The 19819-nt window shown below is 40.3% G+C and overlaps 1 protein-coding gene across 1 annotated transcript; it reads left to right on the top strand.

Moving 5' to 3' along the window:
• Nucleotides 1-1538: 1538 nt before the first annotated feature.
• Nucleotides 1539-19705, top strand: LOC145469526 (uncharacterized). Its single transcript, XM_081453271.1, has 20 exons — nucleotides 1539-2239; nucleotides 3602-3679; nucleotides 3766-3940; nucleotides 4732-4972; nucleotides 5877-6132; nucleotides 6662-6907; nucleotides 7890-8256; nucleotides 8898-9127; nucleotides 9494-9700; nucleotides 9818-9940; nucleotides 10258-10404; nucleotides 11001-11235; nucleotides 11751-11924; nucleotides 12803-12989; nucleotides 13586-13659; nucleotides 13799-13929; nucleotides 14585-14782; nucleotides 15214-15492; nucleotides 16642-16818; nucleotides 18871-19705. Exons 1-20 carry the CDS (start codon nucleotides 2179-2181, stop codon nucleotides 19497-19499), a joined length of 4215 nt encoding a protein of 1404 aa, XP_081309397.1. The 5' UTR covers nucleotides 1539-2178; the 3' UTR covers nucleotides 19500-19705.
• Nucleotides 19706-19819: the final 114 nt, after the last annotated feature.

Here is a 19819-nt window from a genome sequence, read left to right as displayed (position 1 = left end):
AAGTGCATATACGCGAAACTTGGGAAGGGCCTAAACTTACATATTTATTTGCTCGCAAATACATAACGAGCAAGATTAATATTTAAGTTCTCAAAAAGTGTCTTTCAGTTCTCTCTTTCAGTTTCTTTATATATGCTGTCAAAGAGTAGTGAGGGTGTGAAATAAACACCAAATCTACCAAGGCAAGGTTGATGTCGGGGACGGGGGTGCGGTGTTCTAATTATCAGGAACATAGGTTCCATCTAGATCAAATCACATGCGAGGGTAGAAAATAAGAAAACAATAGGCCGTTTTCGATAGATTAAAAGAGACCTTACGCAAAACACGACGGCAACGAGATCGCCCGGGGGGGGGGGGGGTTACACTTGGAAAAATTGGGTGGGGGCGTGCGGCCCACTTCCCAAAACCCTTACCCTATTTATGACCTGACCCTTAAATCCCTTAAGTTTTTCTCCGGGTTCTCCGGTTTTCCTCCCTCCTTAAAAAATTCCAATTCGATCATGATAGAGGATCCGCATAAACCCAGCCAAGGGTTTATGCGGGTCTTTCTCTAAATATTGTAATTGATGCTTTTTTTTAAATTTATGTCCGATTTACTAAATCTGACAGGGAAGTTATTTTACGTGTAATAAAAAAAAAAAATGTTTTTGGCTTCCATTCAAGTTGCGGCGCAAACTCATTTTTTCGGAACCGTTGATATTCTCGTGAATCGTCGAAAAATCCCCCAAATCTTACTCTTCACTCAATGTTGTGCAAAATGTGTAAATATAATGATAATGCCATGGCTACGCGGAGTCCTATTCTGCGTTACACTCGATTTCCCAAGTTCAACATTTAGAAGAGTTACGTCACGGTTAGCGCATCATGAAAAGTTTAGCCTAAATGTTTCAAGTTAGTGGCTTGTAATCCGTGTTAATCTCCTCCACGATTAACTATCCTTGTTCCTTTATGGTTTATTATTATCTCTTTGGTGTTTTTTTTAGCTCAGTGAACTACTATTTTCAGGTAATTAAAGGTAATTTTGTACGAAGCCAAAATAGCTTGAAATTCCGTGAATGAGTTCCCTTAAAGACATATCTCTGAGAACCATTGTGCTATTCTGCTAAATTCACATCAGGCCGGCAACTCCTCTTAGCTTTGCACTCGATGCAAATCATCACACTGTCGGCCTGCGTTACAGACCGAAATTTTCGGCGTCTTCGACGCTGGCTATACACTGCATGCTTAGCTGAAGAGGTAGGTTTCGTTTCACAATTTCCGTTTCATTTGTAGCAGCAAAATATGTGCGCCGTCTGTAGCGGATGTCATTCACAAAATGTTTCTTAGTAGGTGTTCCATAGTCAGTCCACGAAAACTGTCTGATAAATCGCTACAGCTTAGAGTTTTATACATCCTCTGGTCTCCGATACAGTTTGGAAAGAATTGTGTGACGGACGAGCTAATTCACGCGAAGGAGGCTCGCCCTGGCATTGCAGGGGGAAGGGGGTCAGAACATTTATACAATGAGAGCTAGAGAGGGGAGATCCAGGATGGGGGGGGGGTACTCATACAAAAAGGAGAGGGGTGCTCGTCGGTAATTTTGAAAAGAGAAAAGAACCTTAATGGGTACCAAGATCCTATTTGGGCATGTCTTGAAATTGTTTTCACCCACCAAGAAGAACCAATTCTAAAACAACACTTCTGTCATATTTGTTCGGCTCAATACCGTAAAAGGTACTGCAAAAGCTCCGGCTGTGGACCTTTTGAGGCTGAATATCCTAAAAGGCACCACAATCGCTTGATTAACCCTTAAAAGGTACGACAAGCACCCCCTCCTTTTTATGTGGTAGTCCCCCCCCGGGGAAGGTACCAATGAAGACGTTCTACAGCCAATACCCCAAACGTGTGACAAATATAACAAAAATAACTCGGATAATTACCACGAAAAGTACCCTGTATAGTACATAATAGAATAAGTCAATCCTAAATCAAACTCCAAAATACGAAACCCATTTGCGATTCCAGTTGTCCTCTTACTGTAGCATGTGTAACCTTTCACCCTAGTGAATTTCGTAACATTATCTCGACTTCCTTTCACAAACGTGCTGAAAAGGAAGCCAAGAGAGTCAGTGCAGCCGCTTGATAGGAAAGGAATTGAACTATTTTAGTTCCAGTGTAGCTAGCTGCACAGCACGGACTATGAAGCGGAGCAAGATCTTTGGTCTTGTTTTCTTTTCTTCATGTATCATCTTCAGTTGCGGTAAGTCGTTCGGCTTGTTGATTTTTATGTCAAAGCGTATGACGCAACAGGACAAAAATCTTCCTCTGAATTTTCGATGTACCGTGCTAAATTTATGTGTTAAGCAACATCGAGTTACGGTACTTGTTCAAGTTAGGGTTTTGACACTTTCCCGGGCACATTTTGCTGTACCGATGTGATCGTCTGATAGGGAAAAACCCTTTAACATGTTTAAAGTACCAAACAGAAACTCCAAATAGTTCATTTTTGGCTGTGAAATTAATATTTGACAACCCGAGCCCCAAGTGTGAAGTATTCTCTTGTCTTCAGGCCTGCAGCATGCAATTCAGGGGTTTTACTGTTTCTTATTCACTGGTCATAAAATTTCATAAAACTGGTAATACCGTTTTACATTCGACGGTCATAAAGATATTTCATGGCAAAAGTAATGTCTGGGAAGTGATGTCCATACCGTAAATCACGTATTTGTAAATTGATATCTGTTGATTTCCTGCCATTACCAATTCTATTATTTCTCTTTCAATCTTTTTCTCCTTTCCACGTTAAAAAGAATCCGAGAGAAAGTGTATATCATAAATTTTATATCAGAGGAAAGATTATTACTCAGGAATTTAATGCTGGCTGGTTTTATGTATTTTGCCTTGCGCATCAAAACAGGAAGAAGATTATTATCTCGTGCTCATCAGCTATCACTTCATAGATATCAATAGCGACAAAAGGTAAATAGCACAACAATTGCTATTCACGTGAGTTATAAACATTTATACAATTCGACGCCGTCCTCTACGCGCGCACACAACAATAACGTAAAATGACCAAGTTCTGTTAAAGAGCGTTAGCCACGACGACTAATTTCTCGTATTTGCTTTTGGAATTGACCGCTGGCATTACATAATTGCGAAATTCGAAGGTAAAATATAAATCCATTGTTTTCTTGACGTAGTTCTTCGCATAGCCGTCGTCATTCCTTAAAGCTCCCTAACTTTCTATGGCAGACAGCAGGCCGGGACAGCAGGGTCAGACACGCGAGACTCCTCGAATTAATTAACCTGTTTATCTGAGATCCTCTTCCACGCGAGTGCTATCCGCGCGTGGGAGAATACAGTGTGTTTGTTACTATATATATACTAGCTGCCAAAACAAAACAAAACAAGACTTAAATCTAGCCAATCGCAAGAATCAAAAAGAGTGCCAATGAGCCAATCAGATCTCAAAGGAAATCCATGCAGGCGCTGCCAAGCGCGGGAAACGAGCGGTGACAAGTTATTCTGCTTCCTGTTTGGTTGAAAAAAATTGAATGGTTAATGTAATTGATTAGAACATGTAGCGCTGAAATAAATTGAATCTCTCTCGCTTTTCCAGCCTTTGAGGATGAAATTCAAGTGATTAACGGTGACCTTGGTGATCTCCAATATGAGCCATTGGATCCCCTTCACTTTGGTAAGTAGATTAGATCCGTCGATTTGACCCTTTTTCAAACGCCTCTTGCAGCCATTTTTGGTAATTATATTTTTCTTTATTGGCAGCTAACGAAGAACAAAGGGTTTCTGTAGTTGAGCGTGATATCCCAAGTCACACCGCGGCCCGAGTGCGACGTCAAGTACTTGTGTTGGGCGGCGGGCTTAAGGTCCAGGACCTCACTGCCAAGCAAGATTGTGATGGGATTCTACTGCAGTGGAACAGGCTCAAGCTGCCATTTAGGTACGAATCAAATCAGGAAAAATAATGAATTTGTATTGAAAACTGGATCATTGAATAATGTAATTCAAGACATTTCATTGGCTTAGCCATAATGGGTTATGAGCCATTATACCATGCTCCACAAACGTGGCAGGCGCATGCGTAATTTTTTCGACGTTTTTATTTTTTAGTTTAGTTTGGTTTACTATATTTTGGGGGCGGTTTTAATAAAACAGTTATTCTACTCGCGCTTGTTGGATATGAGATGGTTATAGCTAACTCATATCTACCATCCCATATCTAACGCGCGCTCGTGGAATACTTGCTAAAAAAAGACAAATGTGGTACTCGTTAATATTTCAATTCCCGAAGTCCTGAGTCAATATGAACAAGGTCTTTAGCATTAAGTTTTTTGTAACCATTTGGTTCCATTTCTTTTTTCCCTTTAAAATACGTTTTTGGAGCAAATTTCGAACGAAAAAAGCCATTATTGACAAAATGCATGCCAGTTACTGAAGGCGGGAGAGTCTAAAGTGTTCCTTTATCGCTATTTCTGTTTGTGTGTTCGGTTATTTCGTCAAGTTCCCTCACTTCTAACAGCCCCAAGTAAGTTTAATGTTATTTGAGTAGTCGACCTTTTGCGAGTTGTTCACGCCATAATCGTTTTTAAGAAACAGACAATCTGTTTTCATAATGTGACAGACCTAGACAGGACATTAAACTAAAGTCTTCGTCCTGCTCTTGTGAACAGCTGCCACTTTATTTCTCCGCTCTCATTTCTATTTTATCCTCTATATCCCGGTGTGTTTCAGTCCAGAGAAACCCACATCTAATGGGGAATTTAAACACTTCAATATTTATCGGAGCACGAGGTATTTTAACAATGTCGCGGGTATGACGCCTTACGTGTCTGGCGAGCGGGACCAGTCCCTGCAGAGCCTGGGTAAAATCAAGTTCAAGGACATGTACCCCCCGGTTAACATGGAGCTTTATTATGCTGTGACTGTTGTGGATGGAGAGGGGCAGGAGGAGAAAGCCGTAGAAGCCAAAAAGGTATTTCAAGATATCGAGGATCCGTTACCAAGATTGATCATAATGAAATTGAATGAAGCGTTCTCTGGTAAAAAAAGAAAGACAAAAACAGTGTGTTAAAGGTTCTAACGTTGTAAAACATGCATGGACTTCTGATCACGAGTACTCTACGATCATTGACAAAGGAAACCATCGCACCAGCAAGACAGTGGAATCATGGCACACAGCAAAAACTGTTGAGGCTGACAACAACTCATGCCTTCTCCCTAGACAATATAACATTCTTTTATTTTCATTAATTTTAGCATTCATCCGAACATTCTTTTTACGTGTATTTTTGATCTCTGCGCAGTACTCTCTATATTCAAATTTCAGCGTTTCATTTTATCACAAATTTTTATCCGTCGAAGACAGTAGACTGATTGTCGAAAGGTCATAGTTTTAATAATTTTTACAAGAGAGCGCTTTCTTCATTTATGTATTTATTACACAAAAAGGTATTGTTGAAACGTGATTGTTAATTCAAAACGTCATACAATCAACTGACTTATACAGCATTAACGTTATCAAGGTTTCTTTCTTTTAATTTACGAAAAAAAACACGATACCCGGCTTAAACGTTTTCCCTGGCTCAAGCAAAAATCAAAGTTATCTCAACCCTTTTAGTCGACCCAAGATTGATTAAAATCAACTCTCTCCCTGTAACATCAATGCGCATGTAATAAGAGTTTATCAAATGATCATTTTTGACCAATTGTCGAGATAGTTGAAGCAATTCTCTTAATTAGTGCCGTGAGAAATAAATTGAGATCATTAAGGAGAATTTTTATCTTGACCACGGGTTTAAAGGGTATTGTTGCCTTCTATGATTGTAAATCGTAACGTCAGAAGAATTTAAAATGGCAAGTCTTGTTTCCTTTCGCAGGTCGCTTTTGCAGGAGCAACTAAAAAGTCAGGACCATTGTTTAAGATTGTTCCGGGATTCCTTAGCCGTCAAGGAAAGGTTTTACATCACAGTACCGCGTGGAATTCCAACAGAAACGAATATCTTGTGGCATTTGATTTTGATGTCGACAATGATAATCTTCCCGATCAACTTTTTGCCTTGAGACTTGATACTTTTGGTGGGATTGTGGACAAGAAAATGCTGAATTTTACTGCTAATATCAACAAGAAAGCAGGTGGTTTATACTGAATCTTTACAATCATGTTGGTTTAGTAACATGTCAAATATGAGAGGCAGTGTTTCATCACATTTGCAAGCGAGGAACTAAGAATTGAATGTATTGATCTAGGGGATTATTTGACGAATTTCGAGGGCTTGGAACTGGAACGAAAAACTGTCTCGATTTCTTGATCTATCTCCGCAATGAAACTTAAACTGAAAAGCGAACCCAGTTTTAAAATTGGAAAAATCTCAATCCATCACCAGTATATATTCCCAAACGCCGTCACGTTTGATTATTTTATTTGTTGAAGTTTTGATAACAAGTTCGAGAAGGTCTTTGTGAAACAAATTATCTCGTTGGTAAACTAAAATGTTTGTTATAATTAGCGAATTTTGTTTGTGTTTATTCTAAGTAGCCGAAGTCAGTGTACACATCACAGCTCACCTTCAGCTTTCCGAGCGCTTCATTTAGCCCCGTTATCTGAGCAACGCATTCACATTAACATTCAAATAAACATAACTTTTTTCTTTGAAATTCTCAGGAAATCAAGGCTGGCCGTCTGTAGCTTACAACATCAAGAGTGACGAATACATGATCGCTTTCCAGTTTCGTAGCGGTGTCAGAGAATACTTCAACAACAAATATATCATTATCAGCCAGAGAGTGATGAGCTCACAGACCGAGAGGGCGGCCGGGCCTTCTCTGCTCGTGAAGGGTACCGGGAAGGGAGGGCCTCAAGCGTGGATCGACGCAATGAGCCCTATTATCAAGTACAATAGTGCCACAGGTACGCATGCGTGTCGGTTACTCTTAGGAAAGTTAGCGTGTTAGTTAGCTTGCTTGATGGCTTGTGTAAGAGCGATCTTTGCTCCTCATTAATATACGACTTTGCACAGAGAAGGTATCATGCTAAATATAAATTGACTTAAAGAGCTTGTGAAACTTAGTAATTGGTGAAATTTTTGTCTCGTTGGGTGTAATATTCAAGGAGAAATTGGCTTACGAAATCTGTAAATTCGTTGGTGGCAATAACGCTAATGAGCTCATACATTCTTTGTAAAATTTTGAGTTTTTAAACCCGCATCGCACAATTTTTTTTTTCAATACATCAAGCTCACATTCTTTGGGGTAGTTAATCGTGCTATGCCCTTTCAATATTCAGAGCTGATATGTTTTTTAGTTTGATCAGAAACTGAATCGCTTATGCTACTGAAGCAAATATTGTAAACAAAGATTTCCCAACTCAAAGTACAGTGGAATCACGCCTTACGGTCACCTCCTTGTCACGGCCACTTCTTTTTGTCCCGCGAAACGCCCATACAATTTCTTATAAGAAAACCCCATTAATGCAGCCATCCCATTAACACGGCCAACGGCCACATTCTTAAATTCCAACTTGTAAAATCCTTTATTATTTTAGCCTGTGTACACGGCCATTCAAACCAGTTATGTTCATCTTCCCACATTGTACGCGCTGATTAGAAGGTTCATTTTTTTAAAAATTACATCGCATTCCGGAGGCTTACTAAAGAACAGTTGTTTGAAAATGCAATTGTGATATATCCGTTAAGATGTCACCCAGTTTAGACCAGTCATGAAATTTGACCCTACCCGTTACGGCCACCCCGCTATCTCGGCTAAATTTTCAAGGCCCGTTGGCGACCGTATTTACGGGGTTCCACTGGATACAAAAGAATGATTTCTTCCACCGAGTCGTGAGTTCAAATTCAAAGATTTCTATTCAAATTTTGTCTTTTCTTTTTTTTTAGGAGGTTATGTGGGAGCTGTCATCTTGGAGGAAACTCGCAAAGAAGTAACTGGCTTGTTCGTTGACTCCAAAGGCAAAGTGTTAAAGGTGGATTCAATCTGTAGCTTCAAAGGTGATGCTTATGAACCCAATATCTTCTTCGACTCCAAGAGAGACGAATTCTTTTTCACCTGCACCGTAGAGAATGGGGGAATCGCTAACGCCGATTTCGAATTGAAGTCGGGCGTTCATATGGTGGTTCTTACCAAACGGGATAGTAACGGGGAGCATGCGTCTAACACAGAGAAGGCTGAGACAAAGAACTTTGTTGGTTATACCAACAACACGCTTGCAAAGACAACTGGCTACTACAATGAACTCACTGACAGGTAAATTATCCCGGATGCAAGTATTTGTCTTTTGACCAAATGGAGATACATCACGGTTCCACTTAGCCTAAAGTTTTCAAGTTCATTGTTTGTAATTCGAGTTAATCTTCTACATCTTTAACCATCCTTGTTCCTTTATGGTTTATTTTAATCTCTGTGGTATTTTTCTATCTTAGTAAACTATTATTTTCAGGTTTCCTTCCTTTGAATGTAAAGGTAATTTTGTTCGTGGCCAAATAACTCAAAATGCCTCGACTGAGATTGAAAAACATTTTTTCGTTCAAACACGTTTGATACCGTTTGGCCAATCACTACAACATAAACATGTTTGGTCACCAAGCAATGTTTGATCGCTTGGACAGAGCTTTAGAGTGTTTTAAAAGTCACGTCATGCTTGTTGAATACAAACTGGTATCATAACTGGAATAGGTCACGCTATTGAAGGTCGTCGTCGTCGTCATCATCATCATCATCATCATCATCATCATCAACAACAACCTTATTTACCCTCGAATCTACAGGTGATTCCCTTTACATACAAACTGGTCTTATATATGGTATAGGTCACGCTATTGAAGGTGATTGAATAGGTCATGTTCTATATGGCGATTCTTCATTCCCTGTATTCTTCTTTCAAACAGATTGATCTTATTTTGGGAAGATAACGACAAAGGCAAGCCTTTAATTTCAACAGCCTCGGTCCTATTGACACGTCAGCGTTACATTCGGGATGTAAAACCGTACAGTTGCTTGGAAACAAAGCGAGTGAGAACGCCGTCAGCTGTCTACTTTCCTATAACCGGCCATCATTTTCTCTTATGGCAAGAACAAGGTCGAGGAACATGGGTGATTGGGGGAGAACTTCTACAAGGTAAGTGGCCAATAGGTATTATTAAATACTGGGTCGTTGGATAATGCAATTACCATGATGGCTTAGCCATCATGGTATATCGGCCAGTATACCGTGCTCTACAAATATGGTAAGCGTGCGCGTAGTTTTTGGATCGTTTTTATTTTATTTTATTTTTTTTCATTTTGGTTTTCTATATTTTGGGGGCGTTTTTAATAAGACAATTATTCCACTCACGCTTGTTGGATATGAGATGGTTATAGCCAAAACTAGCAAAAAACTAGCACACAATTAAGTTTATTGTAACAGGTAAGGAGACTAAATATCTTCATTTTGAATAGCGCATCCTTCCACCTTGGAACTTATCTAAACTTAATTGCTTCGCAGGTAATCTCCAACTTACGTTTGGCAGGCAACAAAAGAATCCTGTCACACTTTACAATAGCAACCTCCGAGGTGCATTTGTCACGTGGCAGGAGGCGGGCGTGGTATTGGCCCGCCAGATTACCATGGCAGCGCGACCTCTTTGCAGTCCACTCTGTACATCACAGCAGACTTGCGCAGTGCAAGATAAGTGTGTCTCGAAGACAGGCGGTGGGTATTATGGTCGTTCTTACTAAAAGCAATATTATAAGGCTTATGGGAACAAATACTTGAGTTTTCTCCAACTGAACATTTTTGCCAGGATTTTAATATTTTCTTTGTTTCCAGACTCTTGCACATTTAACAACGGCGGTTGCAGTCATACGTGCACGTCATTACGTCATTGGAAGGTGCAGTGTTCGTGTCCAGCGGACATGCAACTCATGGGAGACGGAAAAACCTGTCAGAACGGTGAGTTGTTGACAGTGATCAAACGCAAAAGTTCAACGCCACTTCCGGTTTTCATGGTCTTCGAAGTCTGAAAGAATTTGAAGTAAAAAAGTGTGAGAATTGTTGTAGGAGACAATGGTAAGGTCTTGGGCAGGACCTTCTGGAGAGACGCGACCGGACCAGAGTGAGAAAGGCGGAAAACGAACCTTATCGTTTGCATTCTGTAATACTCACAGTTTTCCTTTCAACATTTCTTTCTTAAAGCGCTGAACATACCGCACACGGTACCTGATTAGTGAGTTTATCTTGACCGTGACTCATCTTTCCTCTCTACCCAGTCCCTCCATGTCATGGTAAGACTCCCGTACAAAACCCGCTGACCAGACGTGATTATTTCTGTGGAAGAGGAGCTCCAAGGAATGCCTGTCCTGCTGACTCCTACTGTCACATTTCACCTGTTGATGCGTTTGCCAAATGCTGTCCGGGTGGGCTAATTTTCATCGTATCTGTCTCAGTTTAGTTATAGTTCGTATATTGGCATCTTACAGCAAACCATTAGAGAGGAGGACTTAAAGTGCAAACGACAAAACGTTTTGCCGTCTGTCTTAAGCCGTTTTTACACTTGAGTGAGATATTTCTATTTGCTGTGGATAGGTGACGTTTTCTAACTTTTTAACGATTAGAGGGAAAGGCTGAAACAGAGGCAATCTTTGCCGTTTGCTGCAAACATTATTCTTATTCTCGCCATATTAGTTTAAAGCCTTTATCACCTTACGCAGTCAGAAAGAAGGGCACACCTCGAGTCTAACAGTCACGGTATTTTGAGTTATTTTGTCTACGTACAAAATTACCTTTAAATTTAAGGAAACTTGAAAACAATAGTTTACTAAGACAGAAGAGATAACATTAAACCATAAAGGAACAAGGATGGTTAAGGATGGGGAACATTTAACGCGGATTACAAACAACGAACTTTAAAAATTTAAGTTTAACTTTTAAAGTTGCAGAAAGCGTGACGCAGCTCCTTTGAAAGTCGAAGGATTAACTTCAAACACTAACTTCTCCTGTTTTTATTTCACAGCTCCTCTACCAAGTTACTCTGTGTTGGTTGCTGCCACTTCGTCAATATGGCAGCTCTTCGTGGACACCAAACAAGATAGAGCCGTTTTTCAGAAGCTGCAGATAGATAACCCCGAGATGGTTGTTGCACTGGATTATAACCCGGTTGATAAGCGCATTTATTGGAGTGACACCTCAGCCAATGCAATAAAGCGAATGTCAGTGAGTGGAGTTGGAGGAGTAGACACGTTGGTTTGGTGAGCGGAATATTGAAACCCCAAGTAAAAGGACCTTCAAATCCATCAATGATAGGATTAACAGGTTGTCTCGATCCAGTGTATTATGTTATGTGAAACAGTTACCTCTTGAAGATGAAAATTCTTCCGCCAATCCTGAATGTTCAACTTCATTATTCATAAACCTTAACTTTTCTAGCCCCGATGCCGTTTATTCTTACATTGATATTCAATTTATGTCGCCATCCCGTATTAGAGGGGTTCTTTAAATAAGAAAATGACTGACTGAGCTTTTGTTCTGACCAGAAGAAAGTGGCCGTATTAACGAGGTGGCCGTAAGGCGGGGTTCCATTGTAATTCGATCAAAAACATTTTTCCACGTACCTGCCAAATTGGAGTGGTCCCGCAAATTCCTGATTGATTGAATTAAATGAACACATCACCGAAGATTTGCCGTGCTTGTCCATTACCCACTTCATGTCATGCATAGTGTAGTGTCTCCTGTGCTAAGAGTTAGGTTTGATTCTTCCACACAGGAAAGATGTTGGAGTAGTGGATGGTTTGACACTGGATGTGGATGATGATTTACTGTACTGGACTGATGTTACTTATCAGAACATACAGCGTGCTGACTTAGGTGGTGGAAACCGGAGGACGATACTTAAAGGCTTAGATAAGCCTAGAGCGCTAGTTCTTTATAAGGCCAGAAGGTTTGTGAAATCGCCTAGTTTGCTGGAGCGCAATTGTTAGCAGGCTACTGTGGTACAATATATGCTCCCATACATGACGTACCTACCACAGGCTCGATTACCTGCAGCTGTTCGGGATAATATGCCCGCACTACTTCGGAAGACCTGCGGGAATCGTACCCGAGAGAGCGGCAAATCGAGCCTGAATTATTAGCACATATTGGGAATACTTAGTGTGCGATATTGGATGGTGTTGACTAGAGTGGCGTTCTTGGCAACTTATGAAAAAGCTCATCGTGACATGAGAAATTTCAAGTAGTTTTTACCTTGTAAAGTTCTAAGCAACAGCTCATCGGACGAGCAGGCAGTTGATACTTCTTTAAAAGTCTTGGAAAATGTTCGCACATTTTTGAAATCTTTGGAAAATCGTCGTAATATCCTCACACACTTTCGACCATTTTCATCGGTGTTCCAGAGATGAACCCGTGAAATAATAGGGATATTTTGAAAGATATAGCCTTTCTCCTCGTGTTAATGATTCAGCACTATGTTCGACAGGGCTGTTATTCCATTCAGGAGAAGACAAACTCTGTAATGCTAGAGACACTGCGATACATTTGGACAGTCAGTTAAATGAGCTACGTCACGCTTTGCGCATCTTGAAAAGTAAATTTTTCAAGTTCGTCGTTTGTAATCCGTATCAATCTTCTCCATCCTTAACCATCCTTGTTCTTTTATGGCTTATTGTTATCTCTTTGGTGTTTTTCTATCTTAGTAAACTACTATTTTCAGGTTTATTTCAGTTAAAAGATAGTTTTTTACGTGGCCAAAATAACTCAAAATACTTTGACAGAGCTCCTTTAACCTTACCTTTGTCTTACCTTCTGTCTAATAACTAGGTTGATGTATTGGACAGACTGGGGAGACACGCCTAAGATTGAACGCTCTGATTTAGATGGTGGAAGCAGACGAACTATTGTTCAAGGAGATTTGAAATGGCCGAATGGTTTAGTTCTTGACGAAGCTTCACAGAGGCTTTTTTGGGCAGATGCTGGCCTTGACAAAATAGAGACATCCAATTTAATGGTAAAACAGTTCTTCTGAACTATTTCCATGAGTTTCTTTCGGTTTTCTTTCTCTAGTTCTAAGGTTCTAAGATAAGACCTTCAAGCCATTACTTCCCAATAAATCTGAAATTTTTGGCTCGCTTAGTGAGTAACCATGTTTACTAAATCTGTTGGCGTACTTTTTTTTATCGAGGACCTGCTCACCGGCTGACGATTATTTTGGCATTTAAAAAATTGTGGTAGTCTGTTTTATATGTACTGACGTTACATGTTCTTATTGACAATAATTGCGTCATACTTCTGTCAAAGTAGATACGTCTCGTTAAAAATCTGACGTCAATGCATTACTTGATCAGTGACGTCATTAGTCACGCTCGTACTACGTGTGACATTCACCTCCAGTCAGTCTTTAGGCATTCTCGACCCCAGAGCCACCGTTTCCTGGTTGGCGAAGCGGACAATTTATAACGAGTAAAACTGGGGACGAGTGTGGTCTTTAAGAAACCCCCGTAAGGCATTGCATAGTATATGGACAGCTCTTTTCGGAGATCTCTAGAGTTTTTCTTCTCTTCTCGCCTTAACTGAAAACCGCTTACTATTTTTTTTTGCTTTCAGGGTCGAGGGCGCCGAGTATTGCTGAGTGCTCCACATGTTAATCACCCTTACTCACTCGCTATTCTAAACAAGAGGTAAAGATCCATAAAATCACAAACCAAACTACAACAGTAACCATATCTCTCCAAGACCACCTAATTTATTCATCTAATGCTGAAATTATTTCAATTGTTTCTGTCACTGAAGGTGTTTCTCATTATATATTCCTTTCAGACTTTTCTGGAGTGACTGGGAAACGACCGGGATTCACTCAGTCGATAAAGAGACTGGTAAAGATGTCGAGAGTATAGCCCAGGGCCTTGATCGGCCAACAGAGTTTACTGTGTTTCAGGCTACGCCTCCAGGTTTGTGGCACCCAGTCCCTTAGACGCACTTCAAGTCGTTTCGTATTAGCTCGTTTAGCAATTAAAAAAAAATTGCCTCAAATTTACAACTGTACGCGTGTTAAGCCAAAAACTGCCGTAATTGAAGTTCGAGTAACAAATGGACAAACCCTTGTATCAAGATTATTTACATTGCTTTGCAAACTTCTTTGCGACTGTTTGAAACACTTGAAAGTACTGGTGAAAAGGAACTGATGATGAAATTTTACCTGTGTTTACACATTTGTCTGGACTTTGAAATTCATTTTCTTGAGTTCCCATGGGAAATTGTTTTTGGTGTATTTCAGGCAAACATTTATATCTTTAGCTTTTAGGAAATGCGAAAAGGACTGTAATATACTTACCGGTAATGTGATTATTCTGGCACAAGGTTTTTGTCCACTTCAAATTTTCTATTGGATTTCTTCTTAAGCTCTTGCTGTGTGCAGAATTTGAATGGAGTTTTCAACCCACCAGTTTGGTGGTCTAGTATTTTGGTTAGTCGAGAATTTTTTTGTACCATGACACTGATAAACCTCTTACACGTTACTCGATCTTTGGCCTTGTGCCTTCGCGTTTGACCGCTGCCTGTTCGTATTCCTATATTTTAAACCATATTTCTTATTTCTTTTTTCAGTTGATTCTCGCATACGCTGCCCAGATCCAGGCAACCCAAGGAATGGTGACAGACACCCCTCCCCTGAGGAAGAGGATGATTACCCACAGGGCACTGTGATTCGCTACACGTGTTTCCCTCAGTTCAATCTACATGGTCCCGTGACCCGTACCTGTATGGGCGACGGTAAATGGAGTGATAAGTCTCCTGAATGCCTTGGTAAGTGTGCTTTGATTTCATCTGCTCATACCGAAGTCTAGAATAAACACTCACTGAGAGACACAGTCTTCATAACTGACAGTTTAGCTACGAGTTCTCGTTTTCTACGAGCGAATAGCCTATTGGTCATAGTTCAGCCGAGCTGAGTATCGCTCACAGACTGAAAAGAGGGCGAGTATTCGCATTGTCGTAGTAGAAAGTCTGACTGTTTGCAGACAAAAACCTACTTTTTTAAACGCGCCATTGTGTTTAATTAGCGAAAGGACGACCATGAGTGAACCAATCAGAGTTAAGGATTCCCAACAGAACTCGCTCAGTGTGACTTACATGGAAGGGGAAAAATTAAAACTAGTTTAGAAGAAAAGGTAATACAGACCACCATTAAAATCGAATTATGACGATTCTGAGACATTATTAATGTTTACTTTCAGCTCCTCCGCGATTTCGCGTGACGCCAAGTAACGAATCGCTCACAGAAACGAACAGCGCCATTTTACATTGTTCTGCGTCAACTTCGGATACAAAGATCACGTGGTATAAAGATGGGAAACCCGTTTCAGGAGACAACTTTGCTTTCGCGAAGATTGGCAGTTTGTTGATTCTGCGCGCTTACCTCGAGGATAAGGGCTGGTATATCTGTAACGCAACAAACAGGGCGGGAACTAAACTGGCACGAGCTTATGTTAAGGTGGTGCGACCGCTGGACGCAGGTTAGTGATATAAGATATGAAGCTCACATAGCTAAACATGCATCGTTTTAAATGCAAGGAATTTAATTCAACCCTGATATTTCCAGGATCAATTCAAAATTTAATTGAAGTCGTCACCTGAGAACTTGATCTTTTCTGGATATTACAATACCGATTCTAAGAACTGCTTTTTGTATACATATACTGCGACGAAGAGAATCTCCATATTAACTAATTTGAATTCAGTTATGACAAAATCGTTTAAGTCGTAGTTAAGCCCCTGGGTTTCAAATTTCAGGTCGCCAGCCCCTCTATTTCTTCTTCTAATAAGTGTTAAGAGTAAATGTCACCAAAAACCAAGCAAAATTTGGATTTGGCGGCAGAAGTCTAAAAAATTGATTTTTTTCTCTTTTCGTCCAGAAAAAGTTCTTAGGTAGATATGAAACGTGATTGTCGCCTCGACGGTCACCAAAATGGCCGATCGCAAAGGCGTAAAATTAGTAATCTAAACTTAATTTGCGTTCGCGTGTAAAGGAGAACCAGAACTTATCGATTCTCTTTCTTGCTAGACAAAGTATCCAGCTATCCAAAACAGGTTAGAACTTGACTTGAGCGCCATTGGAGAATGGCAATTTTTAAAAAAGTCCTTTTCAGTTGGGTCGCATTCCTAATTTACGAATAAAATTCAGAGATATTTTTCGACATGTGCCATAACTCCAAATTCCTTAAAACTTCGCCTTTGCAACACTTTTATGTTGTTGTAAAACATGTATTAAAATCAGCTTGGGTTATCTTTTTCCTGGATTTTCTCGAATTTAAAGCGCTTTGAGCTCTAAAAAACTATATCACGTTTTATATCTACCTAAGAGCTATTTGTGGACGAAAAGAGAGAAAAATCGATTTTTCGACTTCTGCAGTGCTATGTTTGCTAATTAGAAAGATTCTCTCTTAATATCTGTATGTGGACCGAATGTTGTTGCTGAACTCTTTCCTTGCTGCTCTATACAGGAGTTAAATCCGGTGGGGGGAGGGGGGGGGGGGGAAGAGTTTAGGATAGCTGGCATGCGCACACGTGTGAATTTCCCATGATGAATATAGTTTGTCATATTTGGAAGGATGAACATATTCGGCGTAACATTTCTGTTAAAAAATTCTCTCTTTTCCCTTTAGACTGCGGCAGACCAACCCTTGCGACTCGCGGCAAAATCGTTAACGGGGACAAGGTCGAAAAGGGGTCTTACCCGTGGATGGCGAGTCTTTGGGACACAAGGAGAAAAAGACATTTCTGTGGTGGATCACTGGTGGCTAACAGATGGGTTGTTACTGCTGCCCACTGTATCCCCTCGAGTAAGATACAGAGATATATAAAACAGTCCCAATATTATTTCCAATAAACGTAACCTGTAGTACGTCATACACGCATGCGCATTAAGGCGAAAAGTAGCCAAAGTAAGTGCCCACAAGGTAGAGAAAATGATCCTGTATTTCAGAGTGCAATTCTTTAAAGTGAAACCTCTATTAAGCGGTCACACTCAGGGAATAGCCCGGCGACCACTTAATAGAGGTTGGGGCAAAAATATGGGGCAAGAATTGGACAAGAAAACAAAAGTACTGAAGACATGATTGATCATCGCAGTTATACACACAACTTAAGCAGTTGTAAATTTTAAGCCTGAACAGGATTCAGGCCTGAACGGGTTTCGAACCCATGACCTTTGCGATACCGGTGCAGTGCTCTACCAACTGAGCTATCAAGCCAACTGGAAGGTGGTCACATTGTGAGTTCGTAATATACCCGTAGATGGTGAAGAATACAAGTGAATAGATGAGAGATCATATATTTGAACTGCGGAGAAAGATGTGAAGACATGATTGATCATCGCAGTTATACACACAACTTAAGCAGTTGTAAAATTTCAGGCCTGAATTTTTTTCAGGCTTTAATTTCACAATTGCTTAAGTTGTGAGTATAACTGCGATGATCAATCATGTCTTCATATCTTTCTCCGCAGTTCAAATATATGATCTCTCATATATTCACTTGTGAAACAAAAGTAAGCACGTAATCTACTTTTATTGTTCCTAACAAATGTACCGCGAAAAATAAGTGGTTGCAGATTCTAAGGAGTCAACGCACTCGCCAACAGATTTTATAGTAGTTATTTTGTAAGGTAAGCGTCGAGCGTCTTTGCCTTATAGGCCTTAAGAACGTTCGCACCAATTGTTTCTGCGCATCCTTACCGCGCACGAAAATTTACACGCCACGTCATGCGTCGATGGGCGCGCTAAGTAATAAAATGAACAATGATAGGGCAGATGGCCATTGCTATAGCTTTGCCTGGATTTAACGATCTTGGACGTTCGGTGACCCCTATGTTTTGATGGATCATTTTCTCTACCGATTTTCTACGTTTAGGGAAAAAATGAAGAAAATCTATCGATTAGAAGCTTGGAATTTTTGCAAAATGCACCATCGACCGTTACTTTAAGCCTTTCGTTTATCTGTGCGGCGGTTTCAAATGCCTCTTGAAGGGTTAAGTTCTGTGAAAACGTTGGCAACATTTGGAATTATTTACGCAACAGACCCACTTCTACAAAATATGACTAAGATCGTTTGTCTCCGTTGTCTCTTCTTCGATATTTTTAACTATAAACCTTTGCAGACCATGCAGAATTACATGCGTCAATTTTTCAAAATCAGGGTAGCTTTCCACACTCTTTATCTCTGAAACGAAGTAGGTGACCCCCAATCTTTTTTTGCATTTCTGACACAAGTAACTCATTATCTGACGGCAGTAAAAGTTTTAAAAAAAATCTATCGACCGGAAAATCTTCGCGCGAACGTCCTTAAAGCGGATCATGGACAGTTTGGGTATCTCATTTAGCATGAAGTGAAAAAATTAGTCATGTTCGTCTGTAATTTTGGGTTGCGTAACTAAAACTGTGCTCCGGTTGATCACCAAATGTGACAAGGTGACTGTTTAACAGAGGTGAATCACGATAAAATTAGGCAATTGGGAAGTCCAAACGGTGACCGCGTCGCTTAATAGAGGTGGCCGCTTGATGGAAGTCAAATATATAGTAAATTTGTGAAGCGAGGTCATGAGCTCCTGGTGGGGCGAATTTCGGGAATTTGGATGGTGACCACTTAACAGAGGGCTGCTTAATAGCGATTTGACTGTACTACTGTTACCTGCGGTTAGTAATAGAGAGATTAAGCAGTTTTAACAGACGCCTACTGAATATGATTCAGAAATAAATATTTCTATTTTAAAACAGTTGTTTAGCAATTCTCCTGTACACAAATATCTTAAAATGTAGGCAAGGTTTCTTCACACTGTTTGGTTTTGTGTTGTTGGTATTCAACTCGCGATATGCTTCACTCTTTTTGTGTTTAAGGCATGGCAGTGGGAGATATCGAGGTCCGTCTTGGTAAATTGTTCACTGACAAGATCAAACATCCAGAACGCGAAACAGCGCAGATAATTCGTGCTGACAGGATTATAATTCATCACCAGTACTCCACAAACGTAGACGATTACGACTCAGATATTGCCCTGATTTACCTCAGCAGGGACGCTGTTTTCACTGATTACGTCAGACCAATCTGCCTGCCTCTGCGTAAAACTGACGAAGATAAATTTTTGTTGAAGCCAGGAAATGACATGGTGATTACAGGCTGGGGCGGTAAAAAAGAGCAAGGTAGAACCCTTAAGAGACTCCACCAAGTTACTGTACCCATTGTGGAGCAAACGTTGTGCAAGAAAGCGCACCGTAGATATCCTGTCACGAGCAATATGTTCTGCGCTGGTTATCATGACGGGTCACGTGGTGATGCTTGCCAAGGAGACTCGGGAGGACCGCTGGCCATGGATAACAGTCGTACAGCTAGCGATGATGATCAACGCTGGGTGCTCGCGGGCGTCGTGTCTTGGGGGGATGGTTGTGGAAGAATTGGAAAATATGGCGTGTACACCAAGGTGTCAGCTTTTGCTCGGTGGATAAATGATCAGATAAATTCGGATTAAAAATCACGTAGTCGTTCTTGGATCAAGACATGAATTAATGTTAGTCATTAAAAGGCAATTTTATTGTTGTTTTGTAGTTTTGGTTTGTAAAGTAGCTCTCCCTCTCAAAAAAAATCAAGACATGATTTAATGTTAGTCATTGTAAGACAATTTAATTGTTGTTTGTAGTTTTGGTTTGTAAAGTAACTCTCCAAATAGTTTAAATAAACGTAAAGTAGAATGAAAACAAGAGTGGATGTGTTTGGTATAGATCCACAAGGTGAAAGCGAGCAAATCCGAACCAAACACGTATTACGTTTTACCTCCCCCTACCTAACCCA

The sequence above is a fragment of the Orbicella franksi genome, chromosome 15, assembly GCF_964199315.1.
Source record: "Orbicella franksi chromosome 15, jaOrbFran1.1, whole genome shotgun sequence".
Lineage (NCBI taxonomy): Eukaryota > Metazoa > Cnidaria > Anthozoa > Scleractinia > Merulinidae > Orbicella > Orbicella franksi.
This window is presented reverse-complemented; position numbering and strand designations above follow the sequence as displayed.

Excerpts from the sequence above, each read along its gene's own strand:
- LOC145469526 (XM_081453271.1), top strand. The coding sequence starts at position 2,179 with ATGAAGCGGAGCAAGATCTTTGGTCTTGTTTTCTTTTCTTCATGTATC. Across the intron at positions 6,133-6,661 it reads TAATATCAACAAGAAAGCAG|GAAATCAAGGCTGGCCGTCT; the intron begins GTGGTTTATACT and ends TGAAATTCTCAG. Across the intron at positions 9,701-9,817 it reads GTGTGTCTCGAAGACAGGCG|ACTCTTGCACATTTAACAAC; the intron begins GTGGGTATTATG and ends CTTTGTTTCCAG.